Below are 24,684 nucleotides of genomic sequence, written 5' to 3' on the forward strand. Positions count from 1 at the left end.
GTTAAGGAAAGTCTTTCCCTATCTTCAACAAGAATGGAAAATCTCAGCTACCTTAGCTTTGGTTATGTCCAAAATGGACTATTGTAATGCCCTTTTACTTAATCTGGACAAAGCCTCGCTGAATAAGCTACAACTGATCCCGAATCTGGCTACTAGAGCTGTCCTCAATCTTCCCCGCTTGGCCTCAGTCAGAGACAGCCTTAAACAACTACACTGTCTTCCGGTGGCTCAGTGCATCACTTTTAAAACGCTCTGTTTGACTCACAAAGCTGTTCATGGCATTGGTCCTCAATACCTGACTACCAAGCTCTGTTGGTATAGACCCAAGAGACATCTCAGTTCATCCGAGGCCTACAGAGTTCAGGTTCCTCGTACCAACAAAGTCAAATGGGGTGATAAAGCCTTTACCGCGGCCGCGGCAAAATGTTGGAACTTGCTTCCCTTGTATATTAGGAAAGAACCTAGTTATTTAAGTTTCAGGAAAGTGATCAAAACCTGGCTCTTCCCATGCTAGTCATTGGCTTCGCTATCCTTTCCTGTCGCCTTTTTTTTTGTTGGTCTTTGAGTCTCTCACCTTCTGTCAGCGCTTTGATGCTTTCTGAGCCAGAATGTGCTTTATAAATTTCACATACATACATACTAAATATCAAAGTACAAACAGGACATGGCTAGTATGCTCACTTAAAGTCTACTTTTTAGATTTATTAAAACTCCAATTTATTGGTGGACTTAGATTGTGACAATATATTTAGGACAAGAAACCTTTAGAAAGTTACCTTTTCCCTGCCTGAACCTTCAGGACGTTAATTTGTATTAGCCAGACAGCAGCTGCCCAGCCAATGCTTTACTTTAATGAGGTGTGAAAACTGCTCACAATTAGAAGAAAACCTGCACATTCATCAATGTACAACAATATAAATAGTTAATCAAAATTTCACTCGTTAGTGAGCTCGTGGGTATTACCCTCCGCTCATGGGTGATGCGATTACAGAGGACACTCTAATGCTGAGAAATGTATTTCTTCCCTAGACATTCCATTCCAATATGGCCAACATATTTTGATACATCAGACACATGAGACAAGTCTTGTTTCTGTCTCCAAACAGGGAGCTCATAAGTAGCAAGACCTCCTAGCAGGGAGTTTGTATTTGGACACAGGAGTTTGAGGAGATAACTTGAAGCCTACTTGTTGGGTGAGTACAGAGGGCATTCTAATGCTGAGAAACATATTTCTTCCCTAGGCACTCCATTCCAATATGGCCGACATTGATACATCAGACACATGAGGCAAGTCCTGTTTCTATCTTCAAACAGGAAAGCTCATAAGTAGCCCTGTCTAGCAGGGAGTTTGCGCTTGAACACCAGAGTCTGGGGAGATAACTTGAGGCCTACTTGTTGGGGTAAGTGAAATTAGGGGAACCACTGTGGTTGGTTTGACTGTCCTAATAAAGGGAGGATTAACCACATGGGTTGATATTGCTTTAGCCATTAGTGAAGAGGCCGTTCTCATATCACTATGTTTTTCTTTATGGGTTTGTATCTCTCCGTTAGTCTGGTACTTGTTAAAAACAGACTGGGGTGCTAACTCAATGTTTAATTAGTAATTGTTTTTAGAATGCTTCATAATTGATTGTTACGCAGGTACCTATACAAAAATGGGCTTCTATTCATATGGCTGTTTGGACATTAGGCGACCTTCATGGACAAATACTTTAGGGTGTAGGATAACATTTGATTTAAGTAGATATTGATTTGCGTCAGAGATGGTTTCAATTGATAATTAGAAATAATGCTGCTATTCAAGAAATAACCTCCTTCTTTTGATACAAAACAAGGATTTTGATTATTTAATTTGTTAAGTGTTCATCTAAATTTATGATTGGAAATTAGTATTGAAATGTACCACATACAAGATATTTAATTGTTATTGTTTTCTTCTGATCTGATTTTACTGCACTTTCCCCCTAACAAAAGGTCTCCCATGCCTGAAATGCATTGGGGAACACGGGACCTTAATGCCTTTTATTAATGATGGAAATTAATGGAAGAAGTGGTTACACACCTGGATGTTGGTCACTTTGTGGACACAAGACACTAATAAAATAGAACCTTTTTGTTATTAAGACAGATGGAATTAAGCTACAATATTATTGATTAATACTGATTGAGAGTGTAGACTCCTTGAAATACCTGAAGTAGTGCTTACAGGGACGCATTTAGTTTTTTTTATACGTGCATATGGTGTGTGAAAACTGCTCCCAGAGTAGGACACTGGCTAGGTCCTGGTGACAGGATGGGCTGAGTGTCAGCAAGTGATCCCTATCAGCTTAGGAAGGACAGTTTGTGTGGGCCCAGGCATTTGAAAAAGACAGAGGTAAAGGCTGCCCATTCATAGTTTAGCGTACAGGGAAACCAAAGAAAGGGAAAACATTTATTCCCCAGGCTCACACTAGTAAGGCTGGCTCTGTACCCAGTGGGAGGAAAGATACCCCCAGAAACAGTGTAAAGTAGACATAGGGAAGGGGACTACTCATTTCCCTGGCCCCACAACGGCTCTCCACAAGGGAGGAGGAGTTCCTCCATCTTGATTTTTATACGTAAAGTATTCTGTGAGACTGTCTGCAGTAGGGGAAACAAACTCCTGAAAAAGTGAATAAGATTACTTACCTCTGGAACTTTAACCCCATTCGTTAGGGATGGGCCAAGTGGTCACCACCAACCACTGGCTAGAGCAAATCACAAATGTGGCACCCCAAGGAGCTCTTCTCAGAACAATTTCTGGACCAGCAGAAGATCAAAAGGGGACTGGACTATGGTTACTGTAACCTGAAAAGAGGTCTGAAGGAATGGACTAGCTCCCTCTTGCACCAGGTCAAAAAGTGGACTCCCAGGGTCAATGAGTTGATGTTTGGAATGGCTATAGGTACACTAAAAGCTGAAGTATCACTTTTACGTGGATTCCTAGTTGCCTAGTTCCAAATGGACCTGTACCAGACCATGCTCAAGGTCTTTGCTGGATGAAATTCTAAAGTTTTAAGAGCCTTCTCTGAAGTCTGTGGGCTGAAAGAGTTAAAACAATCTCTGCCTCCTGCCAGGTACCCCCAACCCTTTGAAGAAAGCAAATTAGGCTTTACAGCCTCTGCCCCCTTTGTAAACTCACCTAATATCCTTCAGAATATAAATCATTCTGAGGTGGAGGTCAATATTCCAGCGTGAACTCTGTCCCCAGTGACTTCTGTAGACAGTACTCAGTCGGATATTTTACCAACGGTTGCTAATTTGTCATGCTTCTTAGGGCACACAGAGGTTTCTCCTAACTGCTGCACATGATACAAATCAGAGCTTAGGCACGGACTTCAAGCCAAGAGGTGGAACAATACAGAAGAAAATAATGTGTTATTAGAAGAAGCAAGAAGACCAGGTACAGTGTGCTCTATAACCAAGACAGCAAGTCTAATTCACAAGTAGCACTCGGGCTGGTAAGCAGCAGAGCATCAATAATAAATTACAACACAAGGACTAATGACCACTCCCTCCATAAACACGCTACCGAAATCTGGGACCTCCTTGACAGCACCACCCCGGACGTCGCGTTCCTAACCGAGACCTGGACCAACACCACCTAAGGCCCGGACATCGGCATCGCCATCCCCTAAGGATACAAGATCACCTGGAAAGACCACCCCAGCGGCCCTGGGGAGAAATCACCATCGTCCACAAGTCCAACCTCCGCCTCAACACACACTCCGAAGAATCCAGAAACCTGATGGAACACCTCCACTTCAAGCTACACACCAGCCCGACAGCCACCATCAGGGGAACCCTCATCTACCGCCCTCATGGACCACGTACATCCTTCGCCGACTCCATCACGGACTGCATTGACGCACAAGCCATCACAATCACCAACTACACCCTACTGGGAGACCTTGCCTTCCACCTCGAAAATCTACAAGACCCCAACACTGCATCCCTCCTAGACAACCTCCACAACATAGGACTCCGACAGATCGTGATGGAGCCAACACACATCCATTTCACCTTCAACACACCCACCGTCACCAGACCCCAACACCAACTATCACACAGAAACAGGACAAGAATAACTGACGATCAGCTCACTGCCGCCATCGCCGCCCCACCATGATACACAATGACGACTCAAACACCGCAGTACGTACCTTACACAAATGGTTCGCTGACTGCGCAAACACCATAGCCCCCCTCAAAAAGCACAACAGCACCCACGCAAAGAAATCCAGCTGGTTCACCTCCGAACTCTGAGAATCTAGACGTACTTGTCGCCACCTCGAAAAAATCTGGAGACACACCAAATCCACAGAAGCCCATAGCAACTTCAGAGCCGCCACCACTGCACACAACCAACTCATCAGAAACACCAGAAAGAAAGCTATACAAGACAGAATCTCCTCACACGCACACAACAGCAAGGAACTCTTCAGTATCATCAAGGAGTTCGCCCAACCCAACAGTGAAACAACAGACATCCCACCCTCAAGGACCTCTGTAACAAACTCAACACCTGCTTCCATCACAAAATCAAGACCATCTACGACAGATTCAGCAATAACAACCTACGCACAGAACACCCTCTACCAAAACCCAACACCAACAAATCAACAATCACCACCTGGACCCCTTACCACGGAAGATACGCTGAGATCCATACACTCCGGGGCCCCCACAGACGCATGTCCCCTCCACATTTTCAACAGAGCTGCAGATACCATAGCCTCCAAGCTCTGCCTCACCATCAACTGCTCACTTGCTGCCGCCACCTTCCCAGACGACTGGAAACATGCAGAGATTAACCCTTGCCTCGAGAAACCCTCGGCAGGCCCCACCGACCTCAAAAACCTTAGACCCATCTCCCTACTCCCATTTCCTCCGAAGGTCATAGAAAAAGCAGTCAACAGCAACTCGCCACATTTATAGAAGACCACGACATCTCCCAATCCGGATTCAGGAAAAACCATAGCACCGAAACAGCCCTCCTAGGCACAACAGACGACATCCGCTCCCTGCTGGATAAGGGAGATACGGCGGCACTCATCCTACTAGACCTCTCGGTGGCCTTCGACATAGTCTCCCATCACACCCTGATAAGAAGAGTCCACAAAGCTGGCATCAGAGACAAGGCCCTCAACTGGATCCAATCTTTCTCACTGGAAGAACTCAACGAGTAAGACTAGCCCCTTTCCTCGCAGACCCCACACCCACCACCTGCGGAGAGCCCCAAGGATCCTCCCTCAGCCCCACGTTGTTTAACGTCTACATGGTCCCGCTAGCCACCCTTGTCAGAAGCTACGGAATCAACATCCTGTCCTATGCCGACGACACCCAACTCATCATCTCCCTCTCCAACGAACCCTACAAAGCCAGACACAACTTCCACGAAGGCATGGAAAGAGACGCTAACTGGATGAGAAACAGCTTCCTTCAACTCAACACTATCAAGACAGAAGTACTCATCATGGGCCCTCAACCCAACATGTGGAACGACTCCTGGTGGCCACCCACCCTCGGAAACCCGCCCACCCCCACCAGCCAAGCCTGCAACCTCGGAATCATCCTGGACTCCAACCTCGGCATGAACCAGCAAATCAACTCAGTCACCTCCAACTGCTTCCGCACCCTTCCCCTCCTACGCAAGTCCTTAAAGTGGATCCCCCTCGAACATAGATAGACCATCACACACGCCCTGATCACTAGCATACTGGACTACGGCAACGCACTCTACGCCAGAATACTCTATGCCAGAATCAAAAGAAACTCACTCACAAGCTACGAAACATCCAGAATGCCACCGCCAGACTGATCCTCGACCTACCTCGACACTGCCACATCTCGCAACACCTGCGTACACTGTACTGGCTTCCCATAGAAAAAAGAATCACATTAAAGATCCTCACCCACGCACACAAAGCCCTACACAACACCAGACCAGCATACCTGAACCAATGACTCAACCTCCACGTACCCCACAGTGCCCTACGTTCAGCCAGCTCTCTCGCAGAAGTACCTCGCAAAAGGGAAACCACAACAGGAGGATGCTCCTTTTCCTACCTCGCAGCCACCGCCAGGAACACCGTTCCCCTCCACATCAGACAAACCACCTCCCTCCTCAGCTTCACAAAGTAACTGAAGACATGGCTTTTCTAATAACCACCTCACCGGTATACGCTACTCCTCCCTCTGTGCTTTGAGACCCTGCCGGGTGAGTAGTTGCACTTTACAAGCACTGATTGATTGATATATATTTGGTTAAATATCATTTTTTTCACTAAAGATGATATACTTTGTTGCCATCTTATTAATGCCTGCTCACTTGTTAAAGGTGCATATGGGGTCGCATTACGCAAATAGTCTGTGCCTGGAATATTTGAAATTGTAGAGGTGAAAACAGATGTTTGTCAGCAGTATTTCAATTCCTCTGCGGTGAATCCTGAAGGCAATGTTTTAATGTATTGTGCAAAATATTACTGTCAAAGAAAAATACATTATACAGTGCAATTTCGTGCTAAGAAAGTGCTGCACTGTCTATTATTGATTTCCGAGAAATCTGACCATACACAATTCTGTTTACGCTACCAGTAATTACAACACAAACCTGTATAAATGGCGTCCTACACAGTCTTCCTTCAACTCTCTGCATTTAGTCACCACAGTGGCTGCACCAAATTAATCCATGATGTCACTATGAATACATATAATTAATGGATAATGACGTTGCAGTGACGCTATAAAAAAAAAACTGTATTTACGGATCAGCTGACTGGCATATGATTAAGCACGCCTACTTTTGTAAGTCAGTAAAAGCAGCAGCGCTTCATAAAATGCATTAGTCGATTCCGGTGGCTGCCGGAGTTCAGGAGGGTCTATCTAAAGCAGTGGTTCCCAACCTGTGGTCCGGGGACGCCTGGGGGTCCGCGAAGCCTCCTCAGGGGGTCCGCGACTGCCTAGAAAATCAAATAATATTAACAGATTAAGTCCCCAGCTTTCAGTACTGACTCAGTATGGGGGCGGTCTCCGGATTCCAATAATGATTCAGTGGGGGTCCCTGGGATCCAGTAATGATAAAGTGGGGGTCCACAGAAGTCAAAAGGTTGGGAACCACTGATTTAAAGTGTTGTCTATGATATTACCCCATTCACTAAATGCAGCGTCCTCACGTTCTCCCTCCAGGCATGCATGACTGTACCTCTGTCGAAATGCGGGAACACTCCGTTTGGTTGAACAGTTACACACCTGGCGCGCTCCGGGTTCACTGCTCTGGACCATCCTCCCAGGCACAGGTTGCATTTGTTTGACTGCGTCATGCCGTTTTGAATTAAGAGAAAGTATCCCTGCTTTTGAAATACAATGGACTCCGTGCTGCTTCCCGAGCCTGTCCTTTATTATCTTAAAGTGTTCAGACTCTGAGGTGCTTCTGCGGCCTGTACTAACCGCCCCAAGGGCGCAATTTGGAGAGATGTTACCAGTGTCTCGCACTTTGTCTCTCTCTTGCACTGAGGAGCCACAAGGCGGTGCAGTGCTCTGATACTTCACCCACTTGCTTGGCCTGGGTGCTGCAGCCGCACCTTGTTCCAACAGGTTTTCGCCTTTGGGTTTTTCTACAAACGCATCACCAACTGCACGGCTCACGGAATGGCGTAGTGGCTGGCCATGCAAGCCAGATTCTAGTGCACAAAGACTGTGGTATGGTTCATCTAAACAATCAACCTCAGGGTGAGAGGTTATGCCAATCTGTCCATCAGCAGCTGGTACAGTGACGAGTGGCACTCGCAATCGAAACCTAGGGGCCAGTCTTGAAATAATGCTGCCGCCGACATCCTCCAATTTCTCAAATGTCTCGGGTTCTGAAATATAAAGTTCAAAGGCTGTCTTAATATGTTTTATATAAACACCAAACATCATTGCTAGTTGAAACATAATATACCTTTTAGGCTCCCTACTAAAGAACGTAAACAAAACACTTAAAGAATAGTCATTAGTAAATCTACCAGTCTTCAACTCTGGTGGTCACCACATCACTGCTCATAAAGTAGCTAATGTTTACCAAAATAATATATTTACGAATGAAAACAATGATGGTATAGTAGTTTCCCATACCTTTTTACCTGGGAGGGGATGCAAAAGCAACTGGGTGGGAAGGCTCGATTGGGCAGAGAAGCACACTGGTGAGTAAAAGAGGGAGGCTGTCCTCTACTGAGACCTGTAGACTGTAAAGAGGCTGTGCTCCATGAAAAGGACAAACACATGATTGACAAGCTGGGACATGAATAAAAAGCAGGCAAATTAGAGTGACAAGGAAAGCCAACCAATGGTAAATAATGGGCGTGCATGAAGCTTCTCTGTTCTTGGTAAGCCACAACACACCTCACAACAGACAGTGCATGGGCAGTGTAGTAGGCTTGACCTAAAAATGAAGAGGTCTACCATTACAAACTCAAATTTTGATAAAATGTGCCTCTCTAATGTGTTAAAAAAATGATAGGTTATTAAATATTGGGGTTGGTTAGGTTCATTATTGCCTCCCTCCCACGTTCCAAAGCCTTTAAAGTGTGGAATGCAGGGTAATATGAAGAGGAAGCCTTAACATAGCCGAATTCAAATTTTGGAAAAATGTACATCTATGTCCATCCTATCGCTGGTGTGCAGAAAGATTTCCACAGAAAAAGCAAACCCAAAAATTATAACAAGACAGGCATGTTCACTCTTATTTATATTAACCACAGCATTTAACATAACCCTTCTTTCTCAACAGCTTTCTAAGACCTGGAATACTCAACTTTACAATTACCCTACTCAAAAAAGCTCATATAAGAATGTATGACATTACAACACATGCCTTTACCGTGCATGCCTTTTCCACGCAGCCTTTAACACATAGATGTCTTTACAATGCATATTAATTATACGTAAAAAGAGGAAAAAAATATGTGCCTATATATTGTGCCCCTTCCACTGACCACCAATCACTTCCTGAGCTACAATTAATACTGTGTGTAATTCACATGGTACTACCATCCTGAGGAGTGAGAGTGAGTGTGAGAGACAGAGCCCCTTATACAACATAAATGCTGCACATTTTAAAAACAGAGAGAAGAATTACAAACCTATTTCCTTTGGAATATATCTACTGAGATATAAGTAGCACATCAGTGAAACACTAACATTTCCTAATGAGCTTAGTGACTCATTACTTTGTGATTCATAAACATTTGCTATTTCAGCAAATTTGCTACTAGAATCATCTAACTGGTCTAGTCTCTTATTGTCAAAAAGAACTATCTACACCAGAAACCCAAACTCCTTGAGTTATTAGAAAAGCTTCTAACAATCCTTTGTGACTAGTCACTAGAGAAGAGGAAGTACCAAAAGGCTGGATATGGCCAGTTATGATGCCTATATTCAGCAACAGGGTTATTGTATGAATGTGGTCTTTCTATTGCGTAAACCTAGCCAAAAGGCAGCAGAGCGCTGTACAGGGTTATTTTAGAGAAAAACATGTAATTTATTGCATCTTATAAATACATGAAATGCCACCACCCCCCAGTATCATTATCAAGTGCAATAAATATTGCATCCAACACTGAGCTATTCATAATGATGACTAATAAGCTCTCTACATAAGTTGTCATTACCAAGTCAACTTGTTTCCAGGCCTGGTCTCTCCTTTAACAAGCCAGAAAAATTGACTGACTAATTAACTCTATTTAATTTTTATTATTATACAAAACCTAATTAAAATGACACACAAATTCATTCAACATTTCATACACCTTACACTTCTTTAACAAGCAAATAAATTCTTAGTGGTGACTTTCATTCCATTTAGCTGAACCACTTCAATTAAAGTACCAGAGGGCAATGCTCTGCAAACAAATGAAGCCACATTCAGAAGGAAAGTCGTACATTTTTGGACAGGTGATCTAGATTTACTCTTTGAAGACATGATTGCCCTCCTCATATACAAAATCCACAGCTTCAGAACTTACATTAAGGAATATATGATAGTCACACACATTTCTAGCAGTCATTAGTTTTTCTCAATTATTCTCATGCCTAATTCCTGTACTGTGTATATCCCACACACGTAGATTAAAAATATCTTTTGATTTAATTTTCATTAAAAATAATTTTCATTGGAAAGGCTTTCATTCTTTCTACAACATCCATACATTTGGATTGTTGTTGCACTTTACATCACTCTAGGCTTAAATCATTCGGGCACAAATTGGGAGTGCAAATAGATGAGGACAAATAATTGCAAGTAGCGTCTGTGTGGATGTTTACCAAATTTACAATGTGTTTTTCTATTAACTTCCTGACATTTACATTTTCTGCCACTGCCCCACTGAAACACATTCATCTGGTGATCAGGAGTGCAAGAGAGATGACTTCTACATCTCAATTCTTCTAAGATGAAACATTGAATCATACCTCAAGGCATTGAATCAGTCTTTAATTTGGGGAAAAATAAAGAAACAAAAAGAAAAATTACATACAGGAGCCCAACGTTTTTCTTAGGGGGGTCACCTAATCCAAAACTGCCTAACCTTGATTTCACATCATGCCTCTTTCTTCCACCATCCTGCACATAATTTCTTTTTATCTCATTCTTGTAGGCTCTTTTACCCCGTATTCCACCTTTATCACTGTTTTCTTATGTTACTCGCCCCTCCTTTCCCTTTTCTGCCTTTCTCTCGCTTGACCTGGGTCATGGTCTTATGATGAAAAAAATACTCACAACTGCCAGCACAAGTTACCACTGCCTGCATACTATTTTAAGCTGAAGTGATCGGAAGGCAATAGCCTATTTTAGTAGCCAGCAGTCTTCTTACTGTGTGAAACGCATAATTCCAACACATTTTCAACAGTGGTGTCTGTTAAAATGCAGCATACACTTTGTCTTGTAAACAGTAAGAGGCCATACACCTAATGAACAACAGAGGCTGCCCACAGCACAGCATATTGCATTTTGCTGCAATCAGCCTCTATGTAGGAAATGATGGCCATTCATGTGATGTCCCTCAGGTCTTTGCCTTATCTGTTTTGCCGGCCAAGGAACTCTATGCACATCACCCCTGCTAACCAGTCCTGAAGAGCCTGTGTTCCACTTTAAACATTGCCAAATTGGCATACTCCTAATTAGTATATTTAACTTGCCAATAAGTTCCTAGTATGTGGTACAAAATGTACCCAGGAACTGGAAAATAAATTTCACTAGTAAAAACTGCAATACTTATTATGCCATCCACTAGTGTAACAAGGAAAACATGGTTTCAGGACAAACACTGTAGCCATGTTGTAGCTGTGTAAAAACTGCAATTCGACTTTCCATTTGACAGGTCAAAACCTCCCTTTGAAATATTCTTAAGTCACCCATATATAGTCTCTGTAGGCCGCATGGGGGGGGAAGGGGGTTCATGACATTTTAAAGGAGGCCATATAGAAATGTTATACAACTACGTCCTTACAGTGAATAGCACTCGAAAGCTATTTTCACTGTAGGCGGGCTGGCTGACCCATAGAGAAACACTGGGAAGTGATAATAAATGCTACAACTGTATCTCTGGAATGGTACCAACTAGACAAAATAATTAACCAACTATTTCTATTAGTTATGAAAACTCAATTCAATGGGAAGTCAGATTTATAATAAATATTAAGAAAAGGTAACTTTTAGAAAATTACCTTTTCCCTGCCTGAAGTTCCGGGAGGCCAATTTGCGTTGGCTCTCCAGCTTCTCCCAGCCAGTGATTAGTCTTTAATAGGTGTGAAAAAAAGGTGTGAAATGCCTCCCAAGAGCAAACAATAGGCTGATTTGAACAGGTAGACATGACTCATATGGATTCAGCAGAATAAGAAGCACTGTCAAGGCTGTAGACCTCCTTTTGAGAGCACGGTGTCTGTTAATCCACTTGTAACATTTGAGACACATTTGAAAGGGAAAGAACAGGATTCCAAAACAATTCTTGTGTATCAACTGTCTGCTTGCTGCAGGACCCTGATTTTGTCCTACCAGGCTTCTGTCTTGGAGTCTGTTGTGGATACAGTATATACCTCAAACCAAATGTTATCAGATGTGCGAGGACACAATGATTACCATAGTACACTCCTCACTCACACCACTAGCCCAGAGAGCCCAAGTTTGTGTAGTTGAAAACCTTTGCCATCTTGAAAATGCCTTGCCACATAGGGGGTTATTCTAACTTTGGAGGAGGTGTTAATCAGTCCCAAAAGTGACGGAAAAGTGACGGATTTACCACCAGCCGTATTACGAGTCCATTATATCCTATGGAACTCGTAATACGGCTGGTGGTATATCCGTCACTTTACCGTCACTTTTGGGACGGATTAACACTCCTCCAAAGTTAGAATAACCCCCATAGTATTTTGTGCTAGGTTGAAATAAGGCAAACAAGGTCTACTGCAACGTAGGTAGGTCAGGACCTACAAATGTTTATTCATTGTTTAGGGAGGGGCCAAGAGTCACCACAGCCACTACCTTTTGCCAGGCATAAATTTGGCACCTGGAGGCACCCATTGCAAAACACTTTCTGGATCTGCGGAAGATCAAAAGAGGACTGAACCTGCTATTTATGACTTGCGAGGAGCTCCAAATGACTGGGTCTGCTCCGTCTTCTACCCAGGACAAAGATGTGGACTCTAAGGGTAATTTGGCTGACCTCCTGTGTCAGCCAAAACTGAAAGAGGCCTTTCCTAGAAGTATCCAGCAGACCTGTGACAACTGGACCTACCCAGGTCCGGTTGGTGGCGTCTAATGGCATAAGTCTTGCCCCAAAGTGCTGTCTCTGAGGTCCTGGGTGCTTTAGAAGTGATGAAGAGGAGCTGCTCCAGAAACTTTGAAAAGTTGGCTCTAAGAACATTTTTGGACTTTGAATGCTCCTGGGGGGTCAGCAAGATTTTGTGACCAGGGTAACTGATTTCAAAAGGACTTTGTCGCATACAGTTACAGGTTTGCCACAGTAGAGGATTTTGAGCTCCATAAAAAAGACTGAACTTGAAGGTAGAAATCTTGACAGGGCAAAGGCATGAAAAGTATCCACCAAATGCGAAGGCTTCGTCGGCTATGAAATTTGAATTTCTCCTTCCCTCACCTTTTCCCGTCACATCTAACAGCTTTCGTGGGACCTCCTTCAATGGCTACTCTGTTTGGAGTGGACATCTGAGGATACAGCCTGCTACCTTGCTCTGCTGATGACATTGTTCCCAGGTCCCTGTTAACTGTGAACAGTGACTACTGATAGGCACCTTACCTATACTTGGCGCTTTTTGTCTTAAACCTTTACAAATTATTATTTCCAATTCCCCTTGTTGAATTTTTGTCATTTTGTTGTGAATGTGTTCATTAATTGTTTCTATTTTTAGAAATTGGTTATGAGATTCATATTGGGCTTTAAGCATTTAACTGTTTTGTCACTGTGAAATATTTGACACATTTTAAGTTAAATGAAGCCTATTTGCTCTGTGTCAAATTTACCAGGAAGGTTGAGTCCAGGTTTAAATTATTGAAACTTTGTTTTACCCTGTCAAATTTGTGGTCTTATTACTAGTCGTGGACTCGCATCCACTCTAAATAATAACCCACTTTTTCTTAGGCAAAGACATTTCAAACAAAGACACAACACAAAGAACGTATTTGATCAAAATCTAACGATTATTTAAAATATATAGAAGATTATTTCTTGTTTCTTTGTGCCTGTCTGCATTATCAAGGTCATATTAAAACATTTAAAGAGGCATGTATTCTGTAGAAAGTCTTTTCTAGAGGAGGTTATCACAATTTAAGCACCGGTTTGTGATGCTGTTACTAACTACCGTTGCCTGCCTAGGGAACTACCGAAAGCATGTCTGCTTTGCTTGTTGATGATACCCCCTAAGGGACAGAAGTAGCTGCGGTATTGTTGAAATCTTAGCATCAATGGACTGAACAAGGAGGAAAGTGGCACCATCTAAACACACAACAGCAACACAAAGACATGCTCCTAATTGGTATATTTAACTTGACAAGAAGAATATCTCAAATAAAACAGGGAAAAAAAAGCATTTGTGATTTAGAGGGTTATGATGCATTACAGAGAAACTTTACCAACATCACTAGTCTTGAATCCTGTACCGTTTTGCACAGTTCTTTCTATCATCATCTTGTATTCTAAATTGTAAAATATTTTTACACAGCATATTCAAACAAAAACAAAAGCTTCTTACCAAAAAAACACTCTGAATCTTCTTGATCAATGGAAAGAGCTTTGGGATTAAAAATATGTTTCTCATGTACTTCTGTAGGTATGCCTTTATTATTTGTCCTTAAAAACAAGTTCATATCAGGACTATGAAGAAGAACATGCTGCCTGGGTGATATCTCCTACAAGGAAGAGAAAGAGCCTATGATGTCCAAACAACAAATGAGAAGCAAATTAATGTTTTAGAATTAAATTGATATTTATCCCCTTTTGAAGCACATACAACAAGCATATGCAGCTTTTTCTTTTCCTTGTAATGTGCCCATGAACAAATAGATACCCCCAACTGCACCCGTCTCAACCACTGTATGTTCTCAAAACATAAGGTAGCATGTTAATGAAAACCTTAAGCTGCAAAATGAGTGAGAGATGGAACGTTAGTACTGATGAATCCTAATCCATCTGCAATAGAAAAAAAAAGGGAGGAGCAGGTAACTTTCCCTAAAAACCTAGTTTGACTACCCAATTCTTGAGAATTGATCACTGTACCCGAAAAGAACGGGCATCTAGTGGTGATAGAGCACAATGAAAGACTTAAAGTAAAATTGCTTCTGTAGTGATATGGTATTAGAGATGAAAGCAACATAGTTGAATTCTTCTTAAGGAAAATGTAGGACAAGATATTCTGTTACATTCTGGGTCAAGGCCTGCAGGGTTTGGGTTCCTAATCCAATTAAGGACTTCGGGTCTGTTTTAGAGTTTGGTGGATGGTATGCTCTGTCACAAATGCGTTGAATGTCCCGTCCACCAGATCACAAGTATATTATAGCAGATGGGACTAGCAATACAGTAGGCAGAATGTCCATCACATTTTGACAAAGTATTACATCTGCCAAATTCTAAATCAGGCCCTTAGTTCAGTGCACCATCACTGAGTAAGGAAGTTCATTTTAACTGCAGACCAACACAACCCACTGCACATTCCTTCAAGCATGGTGTTTGTGTTTTCTGAGTAACTACCAGTCTTGTAAAGGGTTCATGGACACAGTGTTAATACAAACTGAGTAGATATTAGTTTATTAGTTAATAAAAACCATAAAACATTCCATCTCCTTTGGATGGACCAGGACATCGGTACCTTAAATGACATAAGAACATAATTTGTACAAAGACGCACCAGCCAACCCCCATATGACTAGTTACAAATGTAAAACATGATTAAAATCATGATTAAATGACATAGAAACATAATCTGTGCGTGCAATGGATGAATTAACCCCTCATATGACTATCTGCAAATGTAAGGAATGGTTAAAATCACATTTAAATAACAAAGGAACCTAATCTGTGCCATAGACGCATAGCCCCTCATATGACTATTGTTAGAGTGTGAATTTTCTAACATGTTTATTAATGATTTTATTATATTAATTATATGTTCAATTAACATGTGAGAACAGGTGACTTTTTAAAAATAGTCGTCACAGTTCACTTTCAGTTCTTAACTGAGCAAAATTCTGATTAAATGTTGTAGTTATTTTCCATAATTCAATGCTTACATAAAAATGTATTCAATGCTCTTATAGATGTGTCCACAGCTACCCCTAGTGGATTGCTGCATTATGTCTTACAAGGCCATGTTTAACTGAATCTTCGAATAAGTTGAATGTTCTATTGTTTGAGAACGTTACTAATACGTGGTTCCTTTCCCAAGGATGGAAGTAAAAAAGCAACAAGTGAGAGAGTTTCTTCCCGAGAAGAGAAGTTTATACGAGATGGAACAATGAAGCTACAGACCAGACGGAAGAGGAAAATTAACTGTTGAGAACATATCATGGTTGATGCGATGATGTAGTATTTTAGGTTATAAATTAAAATTACTATTGGCTGAAACGTAACCACCCCATGGACTGACCAATCATAAGCTTTTTGAAGATTACAATCTGGGTAGGATTTGTTTAGGGAGATTCAGATTCTATGAGGCAGATTTTAGTTAGAGAGATCGAAGTCATTAGATTCCAGAGTTCCTGCTGATGGTTCGAGTCGTACTAGCAGTGTGGGTTTAGCTGTTGTTAGGCCCAATTCTTCTGAAGATATACCTGATGGTGTCCCCTTGCTGAAGTAGACTGCATGTTGTTATCGATTAGGGTAAAGTATGATATTGTAATGTTAAATGTGACTATTTTACTTTATATGTACCAGCTGCAGCTTATAATCTGATTGCTGCATATTAATGATGTTTTTTTCCAATAACCGAAGTTAGAGATTTTTCTAAATTTTTGTTTCTAACTTCTTTCTACATGAAGCCCAACATGTTGATGCTAATTCGTGATTAGTGAGGGTATTAATACTGAATGCTCAAGATATATATGGACACATTTGAATGTCGTACTAATGCATAAATTGCCATTATTATAGATGTTGGTGTTGCTAATCAGTGTTATTGTATTGGAGAATATTTGTTTGATTGTTTTGATTAAGCTTAGATATATTAGACGTTCTTATCAACCATTATTAATCCTATATTCTTATAATTTATTTTTTAGAGTTATTTTCGTGACATTAGCATTGTTAATCTAGGGAAATACATTTTATAATCCTTCTTAATAAACTGGTGTGGTTATTGAGGTTCAACATTTTTGACTGTGTTGATTATAGTTGATGATTATATGCCACATTGATGACATCCCCTCAAACCTATGTTGCTTCGATCCATTGACCTCTTGTGCAGAATCCACTAATCGGTTTAAGTAATAGCTAGGATTCCGTGGTGATGAGAACTATCTAGTTCATGGTTAAAATCACAGCTAGGCACAAAATTATGTGATTCAAGGCCACAAACCACCCATGGGGCCGTTTATGGGCATGTAAAACGTGATTAAAATTATGCCGAGACATATTCTCTACGCCGTCCCTACATTCTGGAGGGTGCAGTGAATGAAGTAAAAATGTCCTTATATTCATTATTTCATTTCTGGGATCAAGCGCTTCAATTAAGGCGTGTCTGCATGTTCTGATCCCTAGGTTATTAAATTTGTTCTTCAACATGTTTTTCCTTTGAATCGCCAAGGCTGGGCAAATGCAAACCACGTGCTCTAATGTTTCTACTGCCTGATGGCACAAACGGCACCGTGTCTCTCATTCTTCCATTTAGACAAAGTCTAGCGTAGGCATCTCACCCAGCCTTAATTTTAGAAAACGCGGTTTGATTTTTAAGGCATAGAGTGCAGCCATCAATAGTGATTCCCTGTTTGTTGTATATGATTTGAGGACTAACCAGCCATGGGACCTTTTGGCCAGTTCCTCCCTATCTTCTAGCCAGCTATGCAAATCACAAGTTTCTGGAATGCTGGGCACAACAGTGACTGATCCCATGCATCGACCAGATCCATCCTTTCAAGGTTGATTTACTGCCATACTAGTTTAGCCAGCATCCATCTGAAGCATGCCGCAACTCATGACAGCATTTGATAAACGCCGCTGGTCTAGCTAAAGCCTGCTTTACTAAGGAGAATTCTAATCTAACCTGGGCTGGTGATGCCACTCTGTGTAGTTGAAAGACATAGTTGTATGATTTTACCAAGAGTCTATCCAGGAGTACTGCCTCCATTACCCTCATTATTTCTGTGCCATATGCAAGCGTTGGCAATAGTTTTACTCTCATTACTGCTGTTAGGGGATTTAGTGGTATGCCCACGAATGGTCTTAGTTAGAGTTCCAAAGGCGTGAATAAGTGATTGTGCTTTATTCATTATCCCTTCCCTGTGACATGCATAACTCCCTTGAGTCTATTGTGACACATAGGTACCTATAGTTGGCCACTCCCTCTATTATCTCACCGTTTAGATATCATTTACGTTGATTTGAGGCCCTGCGATTGAGGACAATAATGTTTATTTTATTCTGATTTATCTCCAGCACATTTATTTTTGGATACCCTCCCAGGCTATTCATCAGTTTTTGCATTCCTATTCTGGAATTGCTTAGCAAGAGCAAATCGTCCGCATAGAGCATATTGGATAAAGGATATCCCCCTTCAGGCAGACTATACAGCCTTGTAGAGAGGTCTACAATGTAAATATTAAAGAGAATCGGGGCTAAGACGCAAACTTGTTTTAGACCAACTACTCTTTTAATGGGCCTAGATAAATGTGAGCCATCTCAGAGTTTAACCTTTACCCATGTATCCGAATAGAATAATCTTATAACGTTTGAAATATTTAAGGGTAACCCCCCCTAGCTGTAATTTTATCCATAAGTTACTGCGGGATCCACAGCCAAAAGTTGCTTTAAATTCAATGACGCAGATGTATAATGGGGTCCCTGTTGCATTTGCTCTGTTGATGATCAGACCCAGAGCCAGGAGGTACCCTGGTTTTTGACAAAGCATGTTTGATTTATTGGGAGTTTGCCATTATCAGCTGCCCATGACGCTAGGTGCTGCAACAGGCATGTAGAGAAGTATTTAAGATCCACATGTAGGAGGGCAATTAATCTATAGTTATTTGGGGGAAGCAGCCATTCCCCCCTTGTAAATAGGGTGAATTATTGAGCCCTTCCAACTGGCCGGAATGTTTCCAGTTGACAAAACATAGTTAAACATCGCAGCCAGAAAACCTGCTCATTTTTTCTTTGATTCGTTAAATAGTGCTTGTGGTAGTCCATTTGGGCAGGGCGCAGTGTCAGTTCAGGATTTACCAGTGATCTTTATTATGCCTGACGCAGTGATCTCCAGAATATTTGAGTCGTCTTTCTCCCATTGAGTTTGCATCTCTCTTCTGATGTTGCTTCCCCTGAAATGTATTTTTAAGTAGCTAGCCCATGCTTCCTCAGTTATTGTGGCATTAGGAGCGGCTTTTGGACCTTCTTCGATGTTGTTAATCCATCTCGAGAAACATTTTGAATCTGATAATCCTGACGCATAGTGTAGTTTGGCCCATAGCATTTCCTGCTGAAGGCTTTTAAAACACAACATTTCTTTTTTTAGGAGTTTCCTTTGCTCCCGAAGTGTGCTAAGTAGTGCTCCATCCTCAAGGCCTTTTTGCAGTTGCCTTAGCAGCTTACATAAAGCTGCTTTCTTTATAAGGAGTGCACGTGGCAAATGTACGCCCTTTCAATGCCCCAGCTTGACTCCCTTTTTGTTTTTCCCGTGGGACACTGGCTTGTAAGGTCCTTGGTGAAGACCTCCCAGGCCGATGTCAGATTTGTAATCCCCATGTTCACGAGCCCCAATCTCTGCAGTGCCTCTTCTGCTTGGCTTTTAATAGAGTTGGAGGACCATTTCAGTCTTTAAAGGTTTTCGGTGCAGACTTCCCTCGTAACACATACCACTTTCTCCGGCTTACACACTGTAGACCGTATCTGAATTATCTGCGGGTTATGTTCACTTTCCGCCCGCTCCAAAAATCTAAAATCACTCACCCGGTTATACAGTGTGGAGTTAACCAGCATGTAATCTAGGTATGATAGAGTCTTTCTGGAGGATCTTGTCCATGCGGGGGGATGTCGGCCAGAATCTGTCCATTTAAAGAGAAGAGGCCTGCGGACTCGCACATCTTTATAATTTCTCTCCAATTTTGTTCTTCTTTATGTTCGATGGAATGATTTGACTTGGCACTGCTGCTACTATTTGAATATGTTCTTCATTTGGGCTGTGAAATAAGCTGAGGTTGAAATCACCCACGATTAACCAGTGTGCTGGATATATTGTACTTTTTATATAAAGTAGTTGTTTTATCAGGTTATTGGCTTCAGTGGTTTTCTTTTTTGGATTAATGTATGTATTGATCAATATCAATGGTTCCTGAGTGTTTTTCCCCCAGTCTAATCGCACCACGCAAGGAGACACGCAGGGAGACGCGGAGCTGCCGAGTGTACAAAAACGGTAGGTCCTCCTAAATGGGTTCTGATGTTTTTGCCAATAGATTAGTACTGATGTATGTCACTAGGCCCCGCTTTGCCCTTCCAGATCTACTAGTTCTCTCTGCCGGCTTTATGTATTCTTTATATACAATAAGAGGGACAGACACTTGGGCCCAGGATTCCTGTATCATTACAATGCTGGAGGAGCCTAAAAATTGTTACCGCCGGATCTTCCAATTTTGCCTGCAGACCACCTATATTCCACAAACAGATGCTCAGTGTGCCAGTAGATATGTTGGGAGAGTTGGCAGTCTTAGGCATAGTTTTTGGAGTATACTGGTGGTAGGCAATTTATTTTCATGATCTCTGCTTGTTTGTGGGTTTCACAGGTTCCTAGTGAGGGAGATGACCCCCTCACTCCACTTCGTTATTGCAGTGATGGTGTCCACGGGGGCTGCATCCATTGGACCCCCACTGGGTCAGTGTTTTTTCACAATCACTATTGTTGGTGATAGAGGGATTGGTGGTGATAATAATGCTACTCCCTCATTGTCAAACACCTTCTAGCTTTTTAGATTTAAAGACCTGAGATGTAAGACCGACCTTGGGGGTTTGTCGATTGAATCCCAGTGTGCGTCTCTTAGATCCATTGTTACCCACAGCCATGTAATAATCAGTTATTTTGTGGTAATCAGATTGTAATGAGCATTTTGCCGCCTCGCCCTCCTGGATATCACCAGTTACCGTGTGATTCATCTCTTTAACATGCGCCCTTTCCCATCTGTTTTTTTTTGCATTGCTGAACTCCTACCGGTTCCATCAGTCTTGCTCAAAGTCCTGCATAGACTGGGGATCTGTGTGGCGCTATTTGCCCTTTTTTGTGGTCTCTTTTCCTTTTTCTCTTGTTTGGGTGAGAGTCATTGCATCTTATTTTCCCCAATCTCATTCTCCTTATCCTCCTTCTACTTTCCCTTTGTTGAGTGCTCAGTGGGTTAGAGTGCCCCCCAGTGGTTCCAGTGGCTCTGGGCTTCTGTCAAATTTGGTTCGTAGCACAGACGGATGTCAAGGCACTCTCAATGCTAGTCGCAAGGCACTAGTTACAGGCCTGCCTTTTCTCAGTTTCTTTTTTTCCCTTTAAATAGGCAGGAAATTGATGAGGTGAGAATATGCTGCGTGGTAGACTGCGTAGGCAGCAGTGTTGTCTCCTACTGCCCTGCACTGTGCTGTGCTTGCCCTTGCGCTGTACATACATTACGGTCAGAATTAATACTATCAAATTCTCTATCAGGTTCTCTCTTTGCCAGCCAAGTGGGGGGAAAGGGGGCAATTTAAAGTTACGAGCGGGGCACACTAGACGCCCGCAAGCCGCGTCTGACCCTAGACAGACCGCTTCCTCAGGAAGCTGCTGTACGCACTTAGCAATAGCTGCCTATAGCTATCGTGCTCGTATTTACCTCGCAAACTTGTTGAGAGCAGCCTCCTGCAGCAGTCCAGGCCCACGAACCTGCGAGAGTGTCTCCAAGCATGTTATCGGCACAGGTCTCCTTCCACACCCTCTGCTGGCCGTAGACCGCTGACCAGCCTGATCCCAAGTCACCTCTGCTCCTCCCGGGCCCATAGGGTGGCTGCTCTGATGGATAGAAGCCGATGAGTTGAGGGGGGCACACGGGGTAGGGGGGGAATGCATGGGGGCCGGTACACTCAGCAGCTCCATGTCTCCCTGCGTGTCTCCTTGCGTGGTAGAGAAACCTAGCAGTAGGTAAGTTTTACCCTTCAGGGGTAGTGGGGGTAGGCCGTGTGGGTAGGCCCTGTAGTCACACCTTTGTCAAGGGTCCCTACTCTCTGGAAACCTACTCGGCATATTGCTGTCCCCGGCTGGTAATTCAAACTGAATTTTGTTCTCAGAGTAGCACCTCAAGCACAGCACTAAGACAGACACTAAATATTTTAAAGTGTTTATCCCAACAGTATCATTCTGTTGCCTAATAAATGGTTAACCATGAAGAATATAATTGAAACAGCACCTGTGCATGTTGCTAGTAGCAAGAATAAAATGAATAGTTCTAACATAATTAGAATGTTCCTAGATGCCTACCACCCTAACGCTAGTTCTATGAGCTACACTATGGAGCATGGAATAGCTAACTTGCCTCTACAGTTTCTTGGGGGCTCTGTTCACTGCATACCTGTTCACAGTGGATCAGCTTTGTTATCAGACTTCAGACACAAAAAGTGTCCTTTTCAGAGGGAAAACACAATAGCTGGGCTCTGCTCCTCTCATTACTGCATTGGCTCTTGGCACAACAGTAAATGCCCTGGCAGTTTGGCAGGATCCCTCGTGACAATCTTATATGAAGACCTCCCCACCTTCACAGTCAATTCCAGGAGCTTATATAGGACATTGACCACTGACCTTTACAGTGCATTGCAAGATCTAGTAGGGATTTTGAAAAATCTGAGAGGCAACTGGTCTAAACCAGCAAAATGAAAATACTTTAAATCAGACTACATGTTTGCCTTACATATCTACTGTTAAACCAGGAGATGTAGATAATGAAGAGTTTGTGCCAGACTTGTCACCCAAAGTATTAACAAATCAGTGTTTAGATGAAAATGATACTCTCAAGTTCTGCAAAAGATAATGACATGCTTAATGTGGACCAAAGGCTGACGGGCTAACTTAAGGGTTTCAAAATGGAGTCTGACTTGGGGACTCTATGACAGACTAATTTAGTGATTAGACTCTGAAATAATCAAAGTCTGTTGATAAAGGACAGATTTATAAGATATTTACCGGAAATATCATCAATAGTTCCTCCAGATGCTCAGCCAAGTACTAGCTGCCAAAGTATCAACATTCAGGTGACTTAAGACATTTCAAAGTTGAATGATAACATATAGAACAATCACAGTATTCTGAGTTATTTACTACCTCACTTGTAGAAATTTCAGATTCTCTCTTTTGTGAGTAACCAAACTATATCCCAGATGTCCCTGATCAAGTACAGCCTGTTATTCAGTTGAATTCCACTCACATTCCTTACTTTTGCTGCCTGACAGTACAGTGCACCTATGTCAATCCGAATCTTAGTTAGCAGCAGCATTGTAAGTTTAACCCATTTTTATTTTACTAGATTTGTCTGGCATTTTTAAATTTGGGCACTTGAAGACTGCAATTTAGTCTTTCAGAGCATCAGCTCTGACCTATAAACATAGTGAAAAACTGACAAACCCCAAATGGCTTAGTTAACTTTTGAGTAAAGTAACAGTATCAGGTGGTACATTGGAAGCAGGTCTACTTGCAGCCATGATGTCCCTTTTTACCATTACTCCTCGTCAGATCCTGACATGTCTGCTTTCCAGGAGACTGCTTTAATTTCCATATTGCACTCCCTGTGTAGGGGATTCAGAGCTCTGCACACTGGCACGAGAATTCTGACATCTTGAAAGCCAGCCAAAGGAGGATTTTATATGATTGTTTGCAGTAAGCAAACAGGATTAACTTCGGTAGAGGGATAAATGGTCTTCTTAAAACTGGATTAAGGCATACCACTCATCACCGGCTAGGGTCCTCTATAAAAAAAAGAAAAAAAAAGCTTACCAACATCAACTCCTCAGGAAACAACTGAATTTGATGATAAAGAGGTGTTTCTTACTGTCTGGCTACCTGAGTGAAGAATTGAGAACTCGCCTGCTACCCACTCCTATACAAAAACTAAGTGATTCTTAACAACCACACCAAGTGGCTGCTGGTAGTCCCAAAGCCATAAAGGACAATGGAAGGTCTCCCCCATGAAAGCACCAGCCAAACACTTGGCATATACAGCAAGGGCTCCAGCTAGAATGAACTTTGCCGGAGCCCTTCCTGAAGAGAGTGGTTGGCTTGCCTTTTACTGGCATCTCTTACCGGTTCTCCAGATAGCCTTTCCTAGCAGTGTAGAACTTTAAGAGTGAACAGGGGAAAGACATCCATCACCTACCAAACGTTGGGATGTAGTCATTTTTGGACCGCCAGAAAACCAGGACAGGTCACTCTAGCAACCTAGGAAAGGTGCAACCTTGCTGGGCAAGATTTCAAGTTCATTCCATAGAGGTTTTTGCAATAAAGAGTCAGTAGTATCGGACTCTTGAATCGTTGCATCTCTACAGTGATGGAGGATTTTGAGCTCCTCGGGCAACCCTAGAATGCTACAGTACCAGACCTCCACAAATATGACTAAGTGCAAAGGTAAAACTCAAGGGTAGCAAAAGGCATCAAAATGAGCACACTGAGGAGAGGAACTTGGCGGCTATAGTTTTTAAAGTTTGTCTCACTGGAAGCTTTGGCACCAAAATTCAAAAACTTTGGCAAGACCTGAAAATCAAGTATCCAATTTTTTGAAGATCTCAGCAGCTACAGTGGTCTACAGTGTCCTACTGAAGAATGTGGGCTTCCTTAGACAAAAGACTAAGGGGGTCACTATGACTTCGACGGACGGTTTACACTGTCCGCCAAAGTCTCAACGGTCTGGTTGCTGCCAGTGCGGCTGCCTTCCCATGGGCCCCATTAAGAGTTCCCCGCTGGGTTACAGGGAACAGTGTTTCCGCC

General features: G+C 42.4%; 1 protein-coding gene across 1 annotated transcript in view; it reads right to left on the bottom strand.

Moving 5' to 3' along the window:
* The window catches only part of ZGRF1 (zinc finger GRF-type containing 1), a 554,924-nt gene that overhangs the window by 337,558 nt on the left and 192,682 nt on the right, over positions 1 to 24,684 (bottom strand). The window contains exons 10-11 of the mRNA XM_069241594.1: positions 14,260 to 14,416; positions 7,270 to 7,880 (exon numbers count right to left, since the gene is read on the bottom strand). Of these exons, the coding sequence (XP_069097695.1) occupies positions 7,270 to 7,880; positions 14,260 to 14,416 (768 nt within the window). The remainder of the gene's footprint in view (positions 1 to 7,269; positions 7,881 to 14,259; positions 14,417 to 24,684) is intronic.

This window comes from Pleurodeles waltl, chromosome 1_2 (assembly GCF_031143425.1).
Source record: "Pleurodeles waltl isolate 20211129_DDA chromosome 1_2, aPleWal1.hap1.20221129, whole genome shotgun sequence".
NCBI lineage: Eukaryota > Metazoa > Chordata > Amphibia > Caudata > Salamandridae > Pleurodeles > Pleurodeles waltl.